Here is a 23,859-nt window from a genome sequence, read left to right on the forward strand (position 1 = left end):
ACACTGCCAGATAATCTGGGATAAACAGGTAGTTTGGGATCAAATCCTGGGATATAGGACAGTGTAGCTCAAGCCACAGACAGACACTCAGGCTCCATCTATTCTACACTGACCATTTAATATAGTTCAAAGCTAGCTTCAAACTGTGCTGGGCAGACAGCAAACCTCAACAGAAGTGTGCAAAAGAAAGCCCTTAATGTGCATCAGTAATCTGTGGTTTGTGTTCATTACCATCCAGGCCTCCTATGCAATCATCTGCACAATACCATTTTGAAACTGAATTAAATTCTCTGTATAGATAGGGAGCATAGATTAATATACCTCACAGGGTTGCATTACAAATATGTTGGATAGGGGAAAACACATGCAGCATCTTGAGCTCTTTGAGGGAAAGGACAGGATTTTATATGTAGTAATAAACACATAGATAAAAGAAAGCATTTGGTCAGGATCACAAGCCCAAGGAAGCAGCTAGATTAGAACCTGATCTATTTCAGGAAGTTACCTTTTACTAAGCAGTGGTTCTCCTGGATTTGAGGCTGAGATCTTTTTTATAATGGGCCACTTAGTTCAGCCCCACATGTTTCGGTTTTACAGCCAGATATCAATGGTGATATTTCTTCATTGCTTAACAAGACAGAAGGGTCTGTATTCTTCCATTTTTAACTACACTGAGACACTCCTTCCAAGCCAGCAAAAGCATTACAAATCAGAACCTGCTTAGCATGGTTAAGCACTGCTGCTGCTGCTGCTCAAAGTGATGGTATGCAGACCCGTGAGCCATCGGCTGCCAGTCCACAGTGAGCTCCCAGGAAACTACAGAAACATGATAAACATTACTTCCCTGCTACATCAGACAGTGCTTGAGAAGCACTGTGGGAAAGCAATCCACTTTATGGACAGAGATGGCCAGAAAGAGGGGGGTCCCAGAAAAAGAAACAAGATCTTGAAAAACTGACAATTTCCTACGTTCAGACTAAGGCTGGGAAAGATTGGTCATTAGAGCTGTTGCTTACCCATGACTGTCAGAGCTAACGTTTTAGCATTGCAAGGAGCCCTGGCTGAATTGTTAAGACTTTTCCCCCAAATGAACAGCAGATATAAGACTCAAGCAATCCTCCAAGCTCCCATGTGTCAAACAGGATCATGCTGCCATCCTCCCACATGCCACTGCTGTTCCAAGTCTGCAACAAGCCACTGGCAAGTCTCCAGAGAGACTTTTCTTTCTTGAGTGTCTGGGTGGAAGGAACCTTCTGAAAAAGTTTAACCTATAAGCCTCAGGGGAACTCTGCAACACAAAATCAGTGGGGAGCCCTGAACAAGCTGACTGTGGAGAAATCCCAGTGGTATACACCTCTGTAGAACAGAAATATGATTGCCCTGAGTAATGCAGTATCCGTGACCTACTCACCATAAACAAGGTAGCAAAGACAATGTATGTGAAAGCAAGCAAACTCCCCAGGCAAATGTAACTGTCTTCAAAAGTAAATCCCACTGAATTAAGCAGGATTTATTTATAGGCTAGTGTGTGCAGAAGTTTTCTCTAACAAGAGGCCCATTCACTATCCAAAATTTTTCATTTTAACTGCCATGGCAACATCTAATGAAGTCCTGGGATTTCCAGTATAGGGAGAGGCTTTTGGGAGCTCTTGTGCCTCAGCAAACTCCAAGCTCCAAAATTCCCCAGGATGTTGCCATGGCAGTTAAAGTGGAATATAACCCTATAACTGGCAGTTATAAGGTTTTATTCCACACAGTTGAATATAATCCCACATTTTCTGCTTTGAACTGGAATCAGGGCCGGCCCCACCATGGAGGCACGTGAGGCCGCCGCCTCGGGCGCAGGTTCGGGGGGGGCGCCGTCAGGCTGGGCAGGAGGCAGGGCTGATGGTGCCCCGCCTCCCTGATGGTGCCCCGCCTCCCGCCCAGTGCGCCCTGGCCTGGCTGGCCTTGCCCGGCCGGCTGCCGGCTGGGTAAGGCCAGCCAGGCCACAAGGCTTGCCCAGCCAGCTGCCACAAGGCCAGGGCGCAGTGGGCGCTGGAGTCTGGCCAGCTAGAAAAGGCCAGACGGGCGAGGGCGAATAGCGCGGGAGGCGGGGCCAACTCTGGCCCCGCCTCCCGCGCTATTCGCCCTGGCCCCGCCTCCCACGCTGCGTGGGAGGCGGGGCCAGGGCACGCTGGGGGCGGGGCCAACTCTGGCCCCGCCTCCCACGCAGCGTGGGAGGCGGGGTCAGGGCACGCTGGGCGGGAGGCGAGGCCAGTGCGCGGGAGGCGGCGCCGGTGGGGGGGGGGGGGCGCTTTTCAGCACCCCCGCTTAACATTAAAATTTATCTCCGGCCGGCCCTGACTGGAATATATGACAGTGTGGACTCTGATAACCCAGTTCAAAGCCGATATTGTGGACTTTTCTGCCTTGATATCTGAATTATATAGCTGTGTGTGGAAGGGCCCTGTGTTGCATGATTAGATCTTGGTAATGGTTCTTGTCCAGATATGTTGGAGAACAACAACCGGATTGCAACTTCCATATCTGAGCCACGTCATTTAGTGGTTTTCAAAGCTTTCCACTTCTTTTCAATGTCATGCTTTTTGATTATTTGACTTTGATTATTGAATATAAGTATTTTTCTCCCAAAAGGGCCCCTCTCTACCCTGCTTACGAGTCCATCACATTCTGAACCTTTACACAGATAAAGTTGTTATCCAAATTTACTGCAGCCTGAACCTTTGCTTGTAAGCCCCATTGCTCTCAAAGGGTCTCATTCACACAGATCTCTGTAGAAGATTACAGCATTCAAATGACCCTATCTGAAGAAAGAAAGGAAAACCTGTAGGCAATGATATAATGAAACAAATTTTAACTCCTGAAAATGACCCAGAGGTAGAAGGTCTGGGATTGGTTGAAAGTGATGTCACCAATCTTTGGTCTTGCCTTTGCTCTCTCTCCCCCCCCCTCCCGCGTCTTAAATAAAATTGAGATATCAGTTCATTACTTATTTACTTTGTAATAGCACATTGGATTGGAATGTCAATGAGCAAATGTGGGGATAAGTCATATTTACACAGCCTAGTCTTTGCCTCCAGTATTCATGGTTAATCCAACCTGAGTGCCTGAGTAGCCCAGATGTTGATGTGTCAATGGGCAATATTTTAGTTTGGCAACATTCCTTTGCCCCATCTCCTTAAGATTTATGTTTTCTTTTGTTTTTAAAAATGCAATTTGTTTCAAGTACTGCTGCTATTTAGCTAGTGAGAACTTAAGCACAGTCCACTTCTCTTTGGCTTAGAAAAGTATTAGGCTTATCCAGTGCTTTTACAGTATTTATCCAAGTGGGAAAGTATTGGACCCAATAACAAGCAAGCAATTCCCAAATCCATACTTCAGTACAGCCTTTCCATTCCACCCTCCCTTTATGGCCTAAATATAGGTGGGGTAATTATGGCAAAATGCCCAGGTGTGATTCAAATGTGCTCCACTTACTCCTGCCCTTTTTTCTAAGCAACGCATTCCCCCTCCAGGTCTGAATAGACTCTGCAGAGAGGGAATCCACCCTAAATCACCCCAGCCTCCTGATAAGATCAGTTCCAGTGTGTGATCACTCATATTGTCTTGGGGGTAAAATTGGTGCGCGGGGGGGGGGGGGGGTGAGGTGGGGGCAGACGAGGCTCCTTTTCTGTGAGACCACAAGCCACAAAGCGATGTTGCAATGCATATCCCTGTGTAGAATACATCTACATGCACAACTCTACTTCCACAACCTTGAACTGAATACAGATGTGTTGTCGAAGGCTTTCATGGCCGGAGTCACTGGTTTGCTGTAACTTTTCTGGGGTGTATGGCCATGTTCCATAATCATTTTCTCCTGATGTTTCGCTTGCATCTATGGTAAGCATACTCAGAGGTTGTGAGGTGTGTTGGAAACTATGCAAGTAGGTTTATATATCAGTGGAATGTTCAGGGTGGGGGGAAAAACTCTTGTCTGTTTGAGGCAGGTGTGAATGTTTCAATTGGCTACCGTGGTTGGCTGATTCCTGTCTGGGGGAATCCTTTGTTGCAAGGTGTTAGCTGGCCCTGGTTGATTCATGTCTGGAATTCCCCTGTTTTCAGAGTGTAGTTCTTTATTTACTGCCCTGATTTTAGAGTTTTTCTTAATAATGGCAGTCAGATTTTGTTCATTTTCATTGTTTCCTCCTTTCTGTTGAAATTGTCCACATGCTTGTGGATTTCAATGGCTTCTCTACGTAGTCCGACATGGTGGTTGTTAGAGTGGCCCAGCATTTATGTGTTCTCAGATTCTCTCACCTCTGCAGGAGTCTACCGTACACCATGCAGCTGTGGACAAGTCTACATAGGGACCATCAAACGCAGCATTTCCCAAACACGAATCAAGGAATATGAAAGGCACTGCAGACTAACTCAACTAGAGAAGTCAGCCATAGCAGAGAATTTGATGAACCAACCTGGACACAGCATATCATTTGAGAACACAGAAATGCTGGACCACTCTCACAAACTAAACAGAGAAGCCACTGAAATCCACAAGCACGTGGACAATTTCAACAGAAAGGAGAAAACCATGGAAATGAACAAAATCTGGCTACCAGTATTTAAAAAAAAACTCTAAAAATAGGACAGTGAATAAATAACAACTTTCAGAAAGCAGAGGAATTCCAGACATGAATCAATCAGGGCCAGAGAACACCTCAAACAAAGGATTCCCCCAGGCAGAAAACAGCCAGACCTTGAAACTGAATGGCTATTCAATGCTAATCAAGGTGGCCAGTTGAAACATTCACACTTGCCTCCAACAGGCAAGAGCTCTTTCTTCCACCCTGGATATTCCACAGATATATATAAACCTCACCTGCATAGTTTCCAGCATACCTCACAACCTCTGAGAATGCCTACCGTAGATGCAGGCAAAATGTCAGGAGAGAATGCCTCTGGAACATGGCCATACAGAAAGCTCACAGCAACCCAGTGATTCCGGCCATGAAAGCCTTTGACAACACATTGAATGCAGATGTAAGATAAATATGCCTAACTGCATCTATTTTGGATTCATGAGCGCTTTGCATGTTCCTGTCTGGCAGAGTGATGGACTAGATGGCCATTGAGATCCCTGAGATGCTGATTCGTGGCCAAAAGCACAAGCAACTTACCTTCCTTGGTTGGATGCGAATAGAGGAGCCAGAAAAAGAGGAGGCAGCAAAGTACAGCACTTATCCCTGTAGACAGCTCTCTCCATCCGGCCAGCATCCTTCTCGAGCTTTTTCCCAGATGAGGGCGGAGCGAAGAGGGCAGGGCCCACTCCTGGCCACGGCCTGGGACCTCCTCTCACGTGGACACAGACCAGGAGGGGCTCAGCCCGGCACACAGGGACTCCAGCCGGCAAAGGAGCCCATCCGCAAGCATCCCTTGGAGGGCAGAGCACAACTCTGGCAGCTACATGAGACCACTGGGGGTGCCTCAAATGTCACAGGAGAAGCAGAAGATGGATAGTTCCAAGTGTAACTTTGGGTTCCTTGATATAATCGGAGGCTTCACAATGACAGTAAATGAAAGCAGGGCTGGTCCAAAAGTCTTGGGTTCCTTGACCATCTGAGGTGTCACTTATCTACCGAAATAAATAAATAAACGAAAGGGTCACTCCCAAAGTCTTCTGGTTGGGTGCCCTGTTTTCTGGTCCAGGAAGGAGGGGCTGGAATTCAGGAGCACTTTGCTTTGCGTGTTCCTGTCTGGCAGGGTGATAGACTAGATGGCCCTTGAGGTCCTTGAGATGCTACGATTGGTGGCCAAAAGTACAAGCAACTTATCTTCCTTGGTTGGATGGAAATAGAGGAGCCAGAAGAAGAGGAGGCAGCAAAGGATGAGGCTTCACTTTTCCACCAAAATAAATAAATAAAGGGTCGCTCCCAAAGTCTTCTTGTTGCGTGCCCAGTTTTCTGGTCCAGGAAGAAGGGGCTGGAATTCAGGAGTGCTTTGCTTTGTGTGTTCCTGTCTGGCAGGGTAAAGGACGAGGTGTCCCTTGAGGTCCCTGAGATGCTAGGATCCAAAAGCACAAGCAACTTATTTTCCTTGGTTGGATGCCAACAGAAGAGCCAGAAGAGGAGGCAGCAAAGGATGAGGCTTGGCTTCTCCGACAAAATACATAAATGAAAGGGTCGCTCCCAAAGTCTTCTTGTTGGGTGTCTTGTCCAGTTCTCTGGCCCAGGAAGGAGAGGCTGGAAAGGCCTGCCTGGGAACTCTCCTTGGAGGAGGGAGAGGCTGACTCTCCTCCGGGTGTCCCCTTTGCCGTGGGTCCTCCGGGCCTTGCTTCCCACTGCTCAGCAGCGAGAGAGCCCAAGGCCGAGGGGGCCCTCGCTGCTCTCGCCCGGCGGGCAAAAAAGGCGGGCTCGCTCCTCTCCTTCCCGCCGCCGCCCTCGCCCTCCTCCTCCTCGCCCTCCTAATCCTCCTCCTCGCACACTCCTCGCTTGCGCCGCTACCGGGGCGGCAAGCGGAGGAAGAGGCCGCATCCCGTCCGGCCTGAGAGGGGATCTGGGCTGCTACCTGTGGATCCCGACGAAGGGACGCGAGGAAGGGGCTTTGGGGTGGGTGGGAGGGAGAGGGAGAAAGAGCGGGACGTTTCAATCTATCCCTCCCAGTCTAGGAGGGAGTCCATCCCAAGCCCGGTTTGGGAAGGAAAGGAGGCGCCCGGCATCTCCAGAAGCTCCTCCGCAGGGAGAGAGGATCGCACCTCCCCTCGCAGCAGGAGGAAGAGAGGAGATGCTCTGGGGCTGAGGAGGAAGGAAGGGAGGGAGGGAGGAGAAGGGAGAGCCGCTCTGCTCGGCCCGGCGCCCTTGGAGGGCTGCTGAGGGGCGCCTCTCTCCCTCTCTCAATCCCTCCCTCCCTCCCTCTCCGTCCGCTGCAGTGGCCCCGCCCCCAAGCAGCCCCCAAGCAGCAGAGCCCCCCTTTCCTCTTCCCTTTCCCTTCTTCCTCCTCTTGCCCTGAAAAGATCCGGGGAAAGTTTCCTTCTCCCGCGCCGCGCAGGCAGGCACCGGCTCTCCTCCTCCTCTTCGCCTCCCCCGCCCAGACGGAGACCACCTGCGAGGGAAGCCTCCTCGGCGGCGCCTCTCCCGCCGCTTAACCCCTTCGTGCCTCCTGCCGCAGTCCCCCGCGCCCCTGGCTTCGCGCTGTGTGTGTGTGTCCCGCTCCCTACTGCCTTTGCCGAGGGAGAGGAAAGCCGGGGAGAGGGAAGGGAAGCGTCCTGCGAGCCCTCTCCCCTCGGAGAAGGGCCGAGCGGGCACTGCAGCCTTTGCGCGTCCTCTTCCAGCAGCCCAGCCAAGGGAAGAAGGCTCGGCTCAGGCTCTGCACAAGGCGGGAGGTCCCAAGGAAGGAAGGATGGCGGGAAAAGTCTTCTCTCTGCTATGGAAGGAGGAGGGGGGCAAACACGGAGCTGCAGGGGGGGGGGGGGGCTCCTGTTGCGAAACTGCTGGCGGAAAAGAGGCCTCCTCCTCCCACAGGATGGATGGATCTCCCGCCCTCCCTCTCTCTCGCAAAGGAGGAGAGTTGCCAGCTGGGCAAGTTCCTTCTGGGAATGGAGGCGTAGAAGGCATTGCCAAGCCTTTCCTGACTTTTTTTTTTTTGGGGGGGGGGGGGTGAGGACAAGGAGGAGACACTTCAAAACCCATCGTCTGGAGTGATGGAGGCTTGGGCTTTAGGCGCCCCGGATCCCTTTAGAGCAGAACGCTAGCTAGAGCAAATACAGACAGTTATAAGCTGTTGGGAAATCTGAGGCCCCTTCCACACAGCTGAATAAAACCCCACATTTTCTGCTTTGAACTGGGATGTATGGCAGTGCGAACTCAAATATTCCAGTTCAAAGCAGATATTGTGGGATTTTCTACCTTGATATTCTAGGTTATATGGCTGTGTGGAAGGGGCCTGGCGTGTTAGACTCAAAATAACCCTCAGTTGGGATTTTTGTGTGTGTCAGGAGTGACTTAAGAAACTGCAAGTCGCTTCTGGTGTGAAAGAATTGTCTGTCTGCAAGGACATTACCCATTAGATGCCTGGATGTTTGATGTTTTGCTATCCTTGTGGGAGGCTTCTCTCATGTCCCTGCAGGGAGCTGGAGCTGACAGAGGGAGCTCATCCACACTCCCTAGGTTGGATTTGAACTGGCAACCTTCAGGTCAGCAACCCAACCTTCAAGTCCTGCCGGCATAAGGATTTAAGCCATTGCACCACCGGGGGCTCCAGTTGGGGATGATTCCGCCATAAATATAGCAGAGTACCAGAAGTAAACTTCATAACCAGCTGAAACTTACGTGTAGTGTGAGCTAGGATAAGTTTCCATTTCTTTTGGATGGTTTAGGATTGCAGAGCCAGAACTTTAGGTTCAAAAATATGTATTGAAGTAAAATGTTGGCCACATGACCTTGGAGACGTCTACAGACAACACCGGCTCTTCAGCTTAGAAATGGAGATGAGCACCAACCCCCAGAGTTGGACACGACTAGACTTAATATAAGGGGAAAACCTTTACCTTTAACTTAAAAGAAATACATTCTTGAAAGAAAAGGGTCTTGGAGATATCTAGCTTACTAAGTCTCATTTTCTAAAGAGGTAAAAGGGTAAAAGGTCAGTGCAGAGAGAGGCAAATTGTGCATCATAGGTAGAAAGAAAGGCAGAAGAAAACGGCAAATGGCCACATTTTATCACTAAGGACAGGAAACTTGATAACACAAGAGACTTGTGTAGTTCAGGGATGAAACCCAACACCCTCCCACAAAGGAAGGGAGTTGCCAGCTGGGCAATGGAGGCATAGAAGGCATTGCTAAGCTTTTCCTGACTTGGGCAGAGGGAGGACAGGGAGACACTAAAAAACCCATCATCTTGATCTAGCAAAGAGTGATGGAGGGAGTTGTACTCCTTTGGCCAGTCTTGGGCTTTAGATGCCCCAGATCTCCGTAGAGCGGAATGCTAGAGCAAATACAAACAGTCCCTAAGTTACAAACACCCGACTTACAAATGACTTATAGTTAAGAATAGGGGTGACACAACAGGAAGTGAGAAAAATCTACCCCTCCAAAGAGAAATTCACTCCTGGAAGAGTTATCATGGGGAAAAGGTGTCTCCGCTGAAGATTTATCACTAGTCTTTGTTTCCACAACAAGCCACATTTTTGAAAATCTAATTCTCACAGACACAGAAAGTGAGGTGAAATCCTCCGAACAGGGGCACAGACAGCAAACCAAACATCACAGGGGGGTTAACCCTTCCCTATGAATTGCAAAACTTACATACATACTATGTATGTATGTATGTGTATATGTGTGTGTTTTTGGCTTGAATTAAACTTTAAAAATCTACCTTTTCCAAATTACATATAAATTCTATTTAAGAACAAACCTTCAGAAGCTTCCTTGTGTTGCCGAAGGCTATCATGGCCGGAATCGCTGGATTGTTTTGAGTTTTCCGGGCTGTATGGCCATATTCCAGAAGCATTTTCTCCTGACGTTTCACCCACATCTATGGCAGGCATCCTCAGAGGTTGTGAGGTCTGTTGGAAACTAGGCAAGTGAGGTTTATATATCTGTGGAATGTCCAGGGTGGGAGAAAGAACTCTTGTCTGCTTGAGGCAGGTGTGAATGTTGCAGTTGGCCATCTTGATTAGTACTGAACGGACTTGCTGCTTCCTACCTGGGGGAATCATTTGTTGGGAGGTGTTAGCTGGCTCTGATTGTTTCATGTCTGGGAATCCCCTGTTTTTGAGTGTTGTTCTTTACTTACTGTCCTGATTTTAGAGTTTTTTAAAAATAGTGGTAGCCAGATTTTGTTCATTTTCATGGTTTCTTTCTTTCTGTTGAAATTGTCCTCATGCTCGTGGATTTCAATGGCTTCTATGTGTAGTCTGACATGGTGGTTGTTAGAGTGGTCCAGCATTTATGTGTTCTCAGATAATATCCTGTGTCCAGGTTGGTTCATCAAGTGCTCTGCTATGGCTGATTTCTCTGGTTGAGTTAGTCTGCAGTGCCTTTCATGTTCTTTGACTCGTGTTTGGGCGCTGCGTTTGGTGGTCCCTCTGTAGACTTGTCCACAGCTGCATGGTAGACTCCTGCAGAGGTAAGAGGATCCCTCTTGTCCTTTGCTGAAGGTAGCATTTGTTGGATTTTCTTAGTGGGTTTGTAGATAGTTTGTAGGTTGCATTTTTTCATCAGCTTCCCTAGGCAGTCAGTGGTTCCCTTAATGTATGGTAAGAACACGTTTCTCTGGGTGGATCTTTGTCTTTACTCTCTTGGCTTGTTCTTGGCCTTCCAGCTCTTCTGATGTTTGTGGTGGAGTATCCCAGTTTAGATGGTTCTGTTCCCCTTGGAGGAGGTGGGGTTCACAGATTCTTTTTGCACAGTCTGCCAGGGCTTTAATTGTGCTTCCTTTTTGATTTGGGTGATGGTTGGAGTTTTTATGTAGGTATCTTATCCACATGCTGCAGTTCCCCCATCTATGAAGTCAACTGAATTGTACTTGGTGGTATTACTATTGTATTAACTCTTGTTTTATTGCCTTGTTGTGTTTTATCTTTTGTATATTGTGTAATATATTTATGCTGTTGTTTTTGTAAACTCTGCTGATCGGGCTTTGCCCCATGTGAGCCACCCTGAGTCCCCACGGAGAGATGGTGGTGGGGTGTAAATAAGGTTTTTATTATTATTATTATTATTATTATTATTATTATTATTATTATTAATTATTTTCTGTAGACTGTGTGGCCCAATTGCTTATTGTGTTTGCGGATGACTAGGAACTCTAGAAATGGCAGTTTTCCTTCATTTTCTTTTTCCATGGTGAATTGGATGTTTGGGTGGATGCTGTTGAGGTAGTCCAGGAACTTGCTTAGTTCTTCTTCTCAGTGGCTCCAAATGGTGATGGTGTCATCCACATATCTGAATTGTTGCATTACACTGGCCAACACACATTTTGGTGCCTGAAATGTTAGATCAGTATCTGATTATATCTGGCCTGTTGATTCCAAAAATGGCACCAGTTTCCCCCTTTCAGCTCTAGTTATTGAGATGCAGAACATACGTAATCCACTAGCTGCCATCTGCTCACCCATAGAAAATCATGATAACCTTATCAAAGAAACTAGAGCTGACCAGGTCTATCTAATGCAGTAGTCTGAATCAGCACCCCAAATAGTTCCAGGAACATGCCTAAAAACCAAGGCACCAAGAAAATTAGTTTTTTGGTTGTGTTATATATTATTGTTATCTATTATGTATATACAGACGAATCCCCTGCATCAGGGAGCTGGATTTTTAGCTTGGAATTTTTGCTATGGTCTGCGTTTGGGCTTTTTATGACTGGTCTCAGATTATAATAAATTTATATACTGACAAGAAACAATTACGTGCAATGAAGCAAGGCTATAATCATGCTCCCTTTGAAAAATAATATAAATGCTTGTTTACTTGATTTCTAATCAAATGGGATCCAAAGCATCTTATTATATTGCTCTCTTATGTGAACTGCTTTTTTGACACTTGCCTTCATTGGGGACTGAGGATGCTTTTGGGGGTATACTAGGGTGTTTTCTACTCTTTTAGTTGGCTTGGGCGGGGTTATTAAAGGAATGGAAAAAATAACATAATGCTGTTTGGCCTGCAAAGGAAGGTCAGCGAATCTGAAAGAAACCAGGTTGTGGGAGTCCACTGCATTCTTCCTTGGACTGAATGGCCCTTGTTGTCTCTTCTAATTCTATAATTCTATGCAAGGAATGTGGCTGAAATTGTTTAATAACATGAACAAGTAATAGGCTGCCCTTTAGAGCCTTGTAACGAGTTCTGCACTGAATTAGTAACTGTACACGTTCTGCCTTTGAGGAACACAGCTAGGTTAGTAATGGCCCAGCTGTTTAGAGGTGGGATTGTCACTGGTGGGAATAGTTTGGGATATTCACACCAACTTTGGAGGACAATCCCACAAAACCAGTTGGTTCAAGTAGGACTCCAGAGACTCAGGGGTAGCCTTTGGAAACAGTATGCCAAAATATATTGCCTTCCTGGCCTGAAGCAGCAAGGCAAGACTTCAATTATTTATGTGTTTTTATGATGCTGTAGGCAGTGATTGTGTAGGTCCTTGTCCTGGTGGAAAAGGCTGATAATTTATTAATGGGAAATCCATATTTACTGTAGATAGAGCTCCACATTCACGCACCACATGAAAAGGCAGGTTTGAGTGTTGGGAGTGTACCAAGTCCTAGTAATGGCTCAGATGTCCTCAAGTGGCATGGGGTTTACCATATTTAGCTATTTAATTCTCAGACAGAGTTCCTGTGGCCGATTGAGGAGCTAGGTGAACGTCTACTTCGAGTTCTAAAAGATGTTAGGCATAGATCTGCCCTGGAAAACAATGCAGCAGCTTCAACTTAAGTGCAGAATATTTTGCTGAATGAAGGCCGAGACAGAAATTCTCTCATTAAGCAAAACAAACTATCACTATGTTATATACTAATCCTTCCCCAACTCCCCTATAAATTATACAGATTTGTACATGACTAGAATATTTTTAGTTCTATACTCAAAGCTGTATTTGTTACATGTCTATCTCACTTTTGATCCCAGGGACCTAAGGTACTACAACAAGGTTCCTTTCCCTCATATTATCCTCATAATAATCCAGTGAAATTGGTAAAACTGAGTGCCCCAAAGTCACCATACTCGTTTATTTTATTTAAAGTTTATGTACTCTCTGTCAATATGGATTCTTAGGTAGGAAAATTTGCCCTAGGACCAAGAAATGAAGCAAGGCAGCAAGTGGTCGAATACTGCAAGGCCAACAGTTTTTTAATAGAAGGGGACAACAAAAAAAGGAGGAAAAAGAGTCTTCTTTCACAAGACCCAGGAAATCAAAGGCAAATTTAAAACAAGAATAGGGAAAGTATTGCATGACCAAGTACAAATATAAAGATGATGGAAACAATACACCAAAAGAGCTATATAAAAGAGATAAATGATGACTGATCAATTCAAGGAAGAATTGTTTGATGTTGACCCTACAACTTTAGAAAGTGAAGTGGATACTGCATTTAGCAGGAATGTGTAGTATACCAACAGACATGCTTCATTCTACAGAGATAGAATCTACTCTCTCAAAAATATGGAAAAAATGGCTCACAGGTTAGAAATGCTTCATTTATATATTCTAATCCCCAAAAAGACACCATGGATTGCCGTAAACAAAGGACTATTGCATTAATATCCCATGCAAGCAAAGTAATGTTTGAAATTCTACAACAAAGATTATTACCATATATGGAGTCAGAATGTCAAGTTTGGTTCAGGAAAGGAAGAAGCACAAGAGATCATACTGCAAATATAATAACCAAAGAATTTCAAAAGAAAATCAAACTATATAGATTTCAGTAAAGCATTTGTTGTGTAGATTATGACAAACTATGAGTTGTCTTAAGCAAATAGATGCACCACAACATTTGATTGTCCTGATATGAAACTTTTTGAGACAACTGTCTGGACAGGATATGGGGGAATGGAATGGTTTCCAATTGGCAAGGGGGAACAAACAAAACTGCATATCTTTTGAGCTTGTATGCTGAATAAAACAGAAAAGTTCAGTGGATGCTCTTGGACTGCTAGAAAGACAACCAAATGGGCCCTAGAACAAATCAAGACTAAACTTTCCCTTTAAACCAAGATGCCTAACATGAGATTGTCATAGTTTGGACATATCATGAGAAAACACTAGAAAGGGCAGTTAACAACAGCAACAAAACAGAAAACCCAATTAAAATGTACAAAACGGTTAAGAACACATTCAAAGCATAGTAAAGATTGCCGGGGGGGGGGGGAGTTTTGTGCTTGAGTGAGTGTTTGAACCTGTGTGAACTAACACTACTCTGACCACTGCACCACACATTGTGAGATCCAGAGGTATCCTATGGGACTGTAACATGAAAGCAGGTTGTACCCTGTTTCCCCGAAAATAAGACATCCCCAAAAAATAAGACCTAGTAGAAGTTTTGCTGAATTGCTAAATATAAGACCTCCCCCGAAAGTAAGACCTAGCAAAGTTTTTGTTTGGAAGCATGCCCAGCGCCTGCCAAACACAACACCAGAGCATTCAGGATTGGTAAATGTACATACCAGTTGTACATGGAAATAATGGTAGTAACAAGAAATTCTTGATAGGATTCAGTTTCTCTGGTTATGCTGGTTTGTGATGACAACTACTGTACAGTATAAAATAAATGTTCATTTTTTTTGTTCAACAATAAATGTGAATTCTTCTTCATGGAAAAATAAGACATCCCCTGAAAATAAGACCTAGCACATCTTTGGGAGCAAAAATTAATATAAAATACTGTCTTATTTTCGGGGAAACACGGTAGTCAGGAGGTTGTAGTAAGCCAGTCACAGTTCCAACAAGTCCAAACATTTTAGCATTACCAAAGGGAAGTCTGTTGGCTTTAAATTCCCAACTACTGATAATGCAAGTGTTTAGACCCTTTCCTTATTGTTGTCATGTGCCTACATGTCAACTCCCATTTACTGCATACTTATCATAAGGACTTCTTGGCAAAAATTCTTGATTTGCCTTCCTCTTAATATAGCTTCCAGCTTCCAATATTCTCTCTTCCAAGGATTAACTGGGCCTGAATCTGCTTAGCTTCCTAAATGAGAAAGGATCTAGTGCCTTTGAGATATTTGGAGACATTGCAGAAGTTGGTCATAGCAAAACTGTCAGAAGTGCTCAGAAGTAAAGAAGCAGAACATCAATGTCAAAGTGCTGAATTGCTTCTAATTCCTGTGCCATTTTGTGTAACTTAGTAGCAGAACCATGGATATTCACACATTATATTTCCTTTTATTGCTGCTCTAAAGTAGTGATGAATGACCCATGCCCCCACTTTCTCTAGAGACTAGCTTGCCTCTAAACGTTTGGTGGCCCTCACTAGGTTTCATGGCTGGTCTTTCCAATTTCAGGTCACTCTTGAGTTGAAAGACTCTAAAGACTCATGCAAAAGATTTACTTTCCTTCATTCAAATGCAGCAAAAAAAAAAAAAAAAAAGCCTCTGCCTCTCCACTGGCGGCTTCTACTGTAATGAAAAGCCCATGCATTTTTTTCTCTCTCTCCCCTTTGATTTGGGGGAAATCAATACATGTGTTCCACCACAGCAGAGCCTGTGACTGGTTTGTTAACTATGAGGAACACTGAATGAATAGCACTCGGGCGGGTAATTTACCATCAGATCTGTGGGGATAAAGGGAAACCAATATAAATAGTCAGTAATAAAACTGTTTACTGACACTGGGCGTTCTTTAAATGAGATTTGTATGCAGGGGAGTACACCTCAGATAAGCTCTCCAGCTTACAATTATTGACTCTCTTGTCCAGTGGAGCCAAGGCTATTATTAGCACCAGAAAGCCAGGAGACTCCGTCTTCATAATGCACCTGATCATATTAATAAGGAAGGCAGCCATATCATAGTTGAAAAGGTGCCGGAGCACAAGTCAGCATTATTAGTCCTGCTTAAAGAGTAATTGTTGACTGCTGTCAGGGCAGGCGTTCTTTGCAAGAGGCAATGCACCAAGATCCATTAGACTGCTATTGATTTTTCATCAGGAGTTAAGCATGCCAGAACGTCATGGGACTGAGCCCAAAATGCAGGCATGTGTACATCTGGACACACTCAAACACAGATATGCACATGCACACATGTACACAAGTGGAGTGTGGCTACTCCTTCATGATCTCAATGCCACATGCGTACAGTATCTGAATAAATTGACTTTGTCTTTTGTCTCATTGTTTTAAAGCTCTTAACTCCCAGAATTCCAAGTACCTATGATGTTAAGGAATTTTGGGAGGTGTAATACAAGGAGTAACATTTCCAAGCTCCAGTTTACTCTAATTTTGAATATGTTGCTCAATTGTTTTTTTAAAAAGGAAGCAACATGCTTTTTATTATGCAAGGTGGGATGAAGTAAGCACAGAGGAAGGGCTGTTTCGCAACTCCATAGACTAGTATACTATTCAAAATGTTATAATAGAATTCAATGATGGGATGGAGGGAATCCTTATCCAGTTTGCAGATGACACAAAATTAGGGGATGACTGATACACTGGAAAATAGAAACAGAATTCAAAAGGACCTTTATAAACTAGAAACTCTATATTTAAACCTAAAAAACCAAACACACAGATATAGGATGGAGGATTCTTGGCTCAACAGAGCTACATGTGAAAATGACCTTGGAGTTGTTGATGATGAACATCAGCCAGCAGTGTAATGATGCTGCAAAGAAGGTGAATGCTGTTTTAGCCTGCAATAATATAAGATAGTTTCCAAGTTGAGAGAAATAATAGTCACACTATATTCTGCAATGATCAGGGCTTATCTGGGATACTGCATTCAATTCTGGGTACTTCATTTTAAGAAGGTTATAGATTATAGAACAATTTGGAGCAGCATGGAAAATTTACTGAAACTTGCAAGACTACAACTTGCATGAAGTCCAAAAGAACTTTCTCAAGCTCTGGTATTCCTGTTTGATGTTATATAGATGAACGCAAGATGCAGCAGCAATAGTATGTGTCTTAAAGTTGCATATCGACGTCTGGCAACTCTGTGAATTTCCCCCAGCACATTTTCCCCTTCAAAAAGCATTCATTCCCATCCTTGAGAGGAAGCTCCTGGATTTTGTACCCAGACCTGGGAAACTCTGCTCTGCAGTTGACCCCCATTTCCCTCCTTTCCTCACAGCAGGGACCGAGGTGTCTCATGCAGTCCTTAGCAGGCGAGTCAAAGTTACTAATGAGATCCTAATTAAAGCCAATGGGGAGAAATTAGAAGTGAGAGAAATTAGGCCAGCAGAATCACAATGGGAAATAAACTGTTTTTCAAGGAACTAATGGAAAAGAGATGAAAGAAAGGAAAGGAAAATTCAATCCTTCTTGGCATTTAGAGCTGCTTTTCTCAGAGGCATCAGCCTATAATAAAACTAAGGTATTCTGAAACCGTTTTTCTGGCACAGGAGAGTTTGACTTCATAACAGGCCAGGTATTAGAGGCAACTCTGGCTACAGTCTGATTCATGGCAAAACATGGCTACAGAGCTCCATACTCATCCTCCCTCCCTTGACACTGAAAGCGTTTGTGTTTCACAGCTGGCTAGGAAGACATAAAGAAAGCCAATAATAAGGTGCTAGCTTTTAGGCCAGTGCTTGTGGATGAATCAGATTGTGTTTGAACTTCATAGAGCTCATTCTTCAAGTAGAAATATAAAGAAGTATCATCCGTCGTCTCTGCCGAACAGAAAAGGAACCAGTTCCTTAGTGAGATGTGTTATGATGTATGGGAATAAGGGCACACATCCAGAGTGGTAGATCACTGAAAAAATGTCGGGGCATCAAGACAGGTAATCAGGCCTGTTTAAAGTTAGCTATTTTGCATTCAATAATAATAAAAGGACATAAAGTTTTCAAAACTTGACAATATGCCTCATGTTTGATTGAAAGGCAGTCTTGTGAATTCATTAGACAGAACACTAGAAGACCAAAAATAGATACACAATTTGCTGAGACAGTTCCTTATAAGCTACATAAGTAAAAAGGCTTTAAACCCACTGCCTTGTTTTAATAAAAGCTGAATATTTAGGAAAGGGGGATCTGAAATTAAGGCAATTTTCTTTTACTGAGAACATACCTTAGACTGAAACCATGAGAGGAGACATGATAGCCATGTTTAAATATCTGAAAGGATGTCATAAGGAAGAGAGAGTGAGCTTGGTTTATGCTGTCCTGGAGCAGTGGTTCTCAAAGTGTGCTCTGTGGAGCCCTTGAGACTCTGTGAAGCATACTGTGGGGTCCACGATTCCTTCCTCCCCCCCGTTCTCCATCCCCACCAAGCTTTCCCACCTCTCTCCTGTTCCTCCCCCTTTCTCACCTCCCTTGCCCCCAAAACCCCTTTTTCCTCAATCCCCTTGCCCCTGAAGCCTTTGTTCCTCACTTCACTTGCCTCCAAAAGCCTTTTTTCCTTGCCTCCCTCACTGCCGAGATCATTTCTCCCTTGGCTTCCTTGCTTCCAAAACCCTTTTCCCTCCCACCATTCAGAGGGTGCTTTTCCTGCATGGTAGAAGGGGGTTGGACTGGAAGGCCCCTGGGGTCTTCCACTAAAATACTGTTAACTTTATGTGTGTGTATATATATATTATATAAGGTAAAGGTTTTGCCCTGACATTAATTCTAGTCATGTCCAACTCTGGGAATTGGTGCTCATCTCCATTTCTAAGCCAATGAGCCAGTATTGTATGTAGACACCTCCAGGGTCATGTGGCTGGCATGACTGCATGGAGCACTGTTACCTTCCCACTAGAGTGGTACCTATTCATCTACTCACATTTGCATGTTTTCAAACTGCTAGGTTGGCAGGAGCTGGGACTAAGAGCAGGAGCTCACCCCACTCAAACCGCTGACCTTTCAGCAAATTCAGCAACTCAGCAGTTTAGCCTGCTGTGCCACTGGAGGCTCCATACAATATAATATATAAACATTTTTGGGGCTCTACAAGAAACCTGTTTTAAAAAGGGCTCTGTGGCTGAAAAAGTTTGAGAACCTCTGCCCTGGAGACTAAGCACCTCATCACATTGATGAAGTCACACAGGGTAATTCACCAGCCTTCATGGCAAATTGGCAGGGCAATGGGGCAATCCTGGTGCCCTGTGCCATCACATGTCAGGAAGTGTCCCCATGCGGCTTCTCCCAAGGCTGTCCCCATTGTTTTCAGCAGAACATGGGAAGCGCCCCGTGTTCTAGGTGCAGCATAGTAGGATGCTTGCACCCCAATTGAACCCTGAAGCCCTGCCAGAAGTGATCCTGCATTGTGTCATGGGCAGAATGGTGCTCCATGGCTCAAAGGGGGTGAAAGCATCTTACAATGCTGCCAAAGACTTGTCTTATGAAGTCGTAAGACTTGAAGCAATGGGTTCAAATTACAGGGAAGGTGATTCCACCTGAACATTAGGAAGAACTTCTTGACCATGAGAGCTGTTCAACAGTGAAGCTCACAGCCTTGGAGTGTGGTGGAGGCTCCTTCCTTGGAAACTTTTAAACAGAGGCTGGATAGCGATCTCTCAGGGGTGCTTTGATTGTGCTTTTCCTGCATGGCAAGGGGTTGGACTGGATGGCCCATGTGGTCTCTTCCACCTCTATGATTTTACACCCAAAGGCTTGTTGTGACATGTGGATGTATTGTAGTCACTAACTGGTAACTATTCTCCAGGCTTCAGAAGCATCCATTCCCAATTCTATTTGGAGATGTTGGAATCAATTCTGAAGCCTTGTGGATACAAGTTCTGGCTTTTCTCTGAGGGAAACTTTTGCATTTGGAAAGCCTTGACAAAGACGATGGAGAAATTTGTAGGAAATAATGACAGAAAAGAAGGGAATATTAATCACATAGTTGGAAAGAACAATGGGCATTTCAAATTCTGCATAACAAGAGCTTTACTTATTTGCTATTGTCTCTATACTGTATTCTCCTCTATCAATCTCCTTTCCTATTGTTTTCTTAAACAAAGTGTAGCAAATCATATGGCTAATTATACACACCAATTTATGCCATTCCAATTCGTATTGTTATTTTGTGTAGTTCTGGAGCACAATCTGTCCATTCCATTCCTTTCCTCTGTTTTGTCATTTCTGTGGAGATTTCTCCAAAGTTTTGTTACATAATTCATTTTCCAATTAATGTTACCTTTTAACTCCAAGCTGTGGCTTCTTAAGATGTCTGTTCCAAAGCTGATGTGAACTCCTAAGGAATGTTGTTGCGCCATACTGATCAATATTTAGTCTGTTACGATTTGTAGACTTACCCAGATTAAACTCTTATTAAATTCAGCCAGACTTACTTCATGATGGTGAGGATCGCCTACTAAGTATGTTCAGAGTTGCAGTATACTACATTGCAAGAAACACAAGCCCAAAATGGCAAAACCATTAAAGTATCTCCTGACCATTTATAATTTATCTCATTCCCTGTCATTCCACTGCAAATTTCCTTACTACATCATGTTGCCTAGTACTAGCAGAAGTGTAGGAAGTCAGTACAGAAATAACAGCTGTACACTTATACTGTAAAATGTGTAACTATTAATGGGACCAAAATCAATGTTAATCCCAATGAGCAAACCAATTGAATCAACGGAACTTACATAAGCATTGACTTACTGGGTTCTTATTAATTCAGTTGGTCTATTCTACTTAAAACTAACGACTGGATATAGGTTGAGTCTAACGTTTTTGGCTATAGCTGCTGTGTTATGTCAGCTTGTAAAAAGAGCTTCCAAGATCAATAAATGTGGTGCTTTTGAGGTATTTGATCTACTATAAACTAAGGGTACATCTACACAAATCATATAATGCAGTGTGTCCACAAAAAGCACCTCTTATGTGCATTGTAGTGCGAATTAAGCCCAAAACAACTTACCAGGAAGTTCAGAATGAGCCAGATAATATGCTGCCGCCAACCAAGGTATATCTCATGTAGAGTTTGAAACCAGGACTAGAAAATGCAGAGCACTTGTCAGGGTACCACTTTAAAAAAAAATAACCCACTTAAAAAAAATTTAAAACCTGCCAAAACACAAATGGTCAGATGGTAAATATGTACTCCCCCAGGAAGGAAACCACATCATTCCCATAGGGACTCTCTTTTTTTGGCTATTTGTTCTCATTTCCAGTGTCCTGCCAGGATTCATCACTGATGCTGAATGGACATGGAAATGTCCATCAATGCATCTCAGGGGACTGGTTAAGAGGAAAAAATCCTGGATTCAGTTCCAATCCTCAATCAGAAGAAACTTCCACTGTCCCAGCTTCGAATCAGTTCCTGGAGTGCTTGTGGAGGCACTGCACAATGAAACCAGATTGTTTTAATCCACCTGCAATTGCATTACAGTGTCAATGTAGAAGCACCCTAAGGCAGAAGGCCTGTAGATTTTAAACCAGCAATGCTGTTAAAGGAGAGAATAACCTCATGGAGAAGTGTGAATGGTAGCAACAGAAGTCTGGGCCATTCATTTTCCTCCGTGTAGTGGAGCAGCAAGTAACCCCCTCGTTTTCCTTCTCTTTCTGTGATAATTGGATTTTGAAAAATTTGGCTTGTTTTGGAAACAAGGATTGGTGGTAGAGTTTCAGTGGAGCCCCATTTTCCCCACGATAACTCTTTCAAGAGTGAATTTCACTTCCAAGAGGTAGATTTCTCTCACTTTCTGTTGCCTCAACCCTGATCTTAACTATGAATTGTTTATAAGTCGGATGTTTGTAACTTGGGGACTGCCTGTATATAAAGTAACACCCAAGCCAAGGTGCATAACACCGGAAGCTAGCCAAGTCCCCTACCTTTTGGGCCCTTCCACACTGATCTATATTCCAGGATCTGATCCCAGATTATCTGTTTTAAACTCCATTGCCTGATATTCTAGGGATAATATGGGATCAGATCCTGGGATATAGAGGCAGTATGGAAGGGCCATTATTGGTCTGCCTCATTTTGGGTCAGACTTACACTAAAGTGTAAGGAAGTCCAGAATACTTCAGGGTGATAAAATCAACTGAACTGCCTAGGCAATATTTTGATGTTTAACATTATTTTAATACATTTATCAGCCTTTATTACCCTACCGTGCCTCTTATATGTGAATGTTCGAATTGGTGACCTTTACAATCAATTGCTGGTCTCCAATCTCTCTTAAAGGGGAAACTTCACTCCACTGGGATGTTAGATAACTTGATATTGCCATCTAAGCAAGTAAAAATGTTGAAAAGAGATAAATTATACCAAGTGCCAAGATCCACCAGGGGATGATTTTATGTTACTTTCTCAAGTAATGAGTGTTTTAATGTAGCTACTTCTAACCTTCTCATAAAGAACATCCCATACAATAAGGTAGACTAACTTGAAGAGGACAAAAATTTCAGAAGAGAGTGACTGGTCTAGCAGAGATGCCAACTTCCAAGGCCCAGTTTCCAGTAGTTGCTGGGAAGGAAATTCTATACAATGCTTTTCCCATTCACTGGTCAGGAGCCCCCGAAGGCATAGTGGACTAAAACCTCGTGACTTGAAGGTTGGGTTGCTGACCTGAAAGCTGCCAGGTTCAAATCCCACCCGGGGAGAGTGTGGATGAGCTCCCTCTATCAGCTCCAGCTCCATGCGAAGACATGAGAGAAGCCCCCCACAAGGATGGTAAAAACATCAAAACATCCGGGTGTCCCCTGGGCAACGTCCTTGCAGACAGCCAATTTCTCACTCCAGAAGCAACTCAAGTTGCTCCTGACACGAGAAAAAAAATTCACTGGTCAGGAATGCTCAGTTTTGTTCATCAGCTACACAGCGCTGCCCCTCAAGACAGTTCTAAAAGTTTATCCATGCAATTCTGCAGCTGTAGGATCTCCCATCCTGCATCCCAGCCATGACCCAGTCCCTTGATATACTGAGCTAATATTTACAAGACAAAGTGGGTAGAAAATACCTTGCTATGAAACTACTATGTGATTCAAAGCATCATTGTCATGGATAATAATGATAGCTTGGATCACATTGTTAGAAGGTTCAAAAATAAATTAGCACAGAGTTTTAAGCCTTGTAGATATCTTGATATATTGGGTGTTATCTGGACTGAAGAAGAATGGTTCTGTAGTATATCTAACAATAGGGAGCTTTTTTAAAAAAACATTAAAAATAAATTTCTGATGAAAACTTCTTTGTGGATATCACCTGCTATACTCGTACATCCCACGCCCTTTTGGCTACACAGTGATTCCTGGCCTAATCTCCCCGGTCCTCACTTATGAGGCAGCAGTCATTGCAAATGATGGAGGTCTATTATCCTTTCACTTGGAAGCAGATGGTCGATGTTCCCACCTCTCCATGACTTATCTCCATTGCAATAGGTAGAAGTGTAGATTACATCCCCTTTTCTCCAAAGATGAAGAAGAAGGAGAAGGAGAAGGAGAAGAAGAAGAAGAAGAAGAAGAAGAAGAAGAAGAAGAAGAAGAAGAAGAGGTTCTTATATTAATTTTTGCTCCAAAATACATGTTAGGGCTTGTTTTCAGGGGCAGTCTTATTTTTCCAAATTGACTTTTAAAATAAATTATATCTAGGGCTTATTTTTTGAAATAGAGCTTATATTTCAAGCATCCTCAGAAATGCTGAAAAATTATGATATGTCATATTTTTGAAGTAGGTCTTATTTCTGGGGAAACAGGGTATATAACTGCCCCAAGTGGATTCCAGCCATACTTTTTAACATGGGCAAAACTCAAAGATGTTTCAGGGGGTTTGCTGTAGGTAGGTTACGTGATCTATTTTCTTCACAGCAGAAAACATGTACTCCTTTTTTTTACACAACAGAAATTGTTCTAAAGTGGAGAAGTTGATAAAGGCCCACAAGAGAATTAGATTGCCACTTTCTCCATCCCAAGATTGATTGGCCACCAGAGCAACCAAGGCTGTATCCAATCCCAAATGGGGCTAGAAACCAGACTGAAATCAATCAAGATAATCACTTGAGTTCAGAAATACTTGGAATTGAGTTGTTTTTGCACACGCGTGTATCAAGCTCCCTGATGCCCAGAAATTATCTAACAACAAGACTTCAGATTAGTTCTTTATACTTTTATTCTCATCATGTTAGATAATTACTGGACATCCCATTTCTATGTTGTGAAAGCTGGACAATGAAGAACGCTAATGGGAACAGAATTCACTTCTTTGAAATGTGGTACTAGCTAGAGGGATGCTCTAGGATACCATGAGCTGGCAAAATGACCTATAAATGTGTCCTACAGCAAATCAG

At 43.9% G+C, this 23,859-nt stretch overlaps 1 protein-coding gene across 1 annotated transcript in view; it reads right to left on the bottom strand.

The window, feature by feature from the left end:
- LOC100552682 (chemokine-like protein TAFA-5) overlaps positions 1–6,561 on the bottom strand; it is a 40,024-nt gene extending 33,463 nt beyond the window's left edge. The window contains exon 1 of the mRNA XM_008119320.3: positions 5,163–6,561. Within this exon, the coding sequence (XP_008117527.1) occupies positions 5,163–5,259 (97 nt within the window). The 5' untranslated portion in view covers positions 5,260–6,561. The remainder of the gene's footprint in view (positions 1–5,162) is intronic.
- Between the last annotated feature and the right edge of the window lie 17,298 nt (positions 6,562–23,859).

The sequence above is a fragment of the Anolis carolinensis genome, chromosome 4, assembly GCF_035594765.1.
Source record: "Anolis carolinensis isolate JA03-04 chromosome 4, rAnoCar3.1.pri, whole genome shotgun sequence".
Taxonomy (NCBI): Eukaryota; Metazoa; Chordata; class Lepidosauria; order Squamata; family Dactyloidae; genus Anolis; species Anolis carolinensis.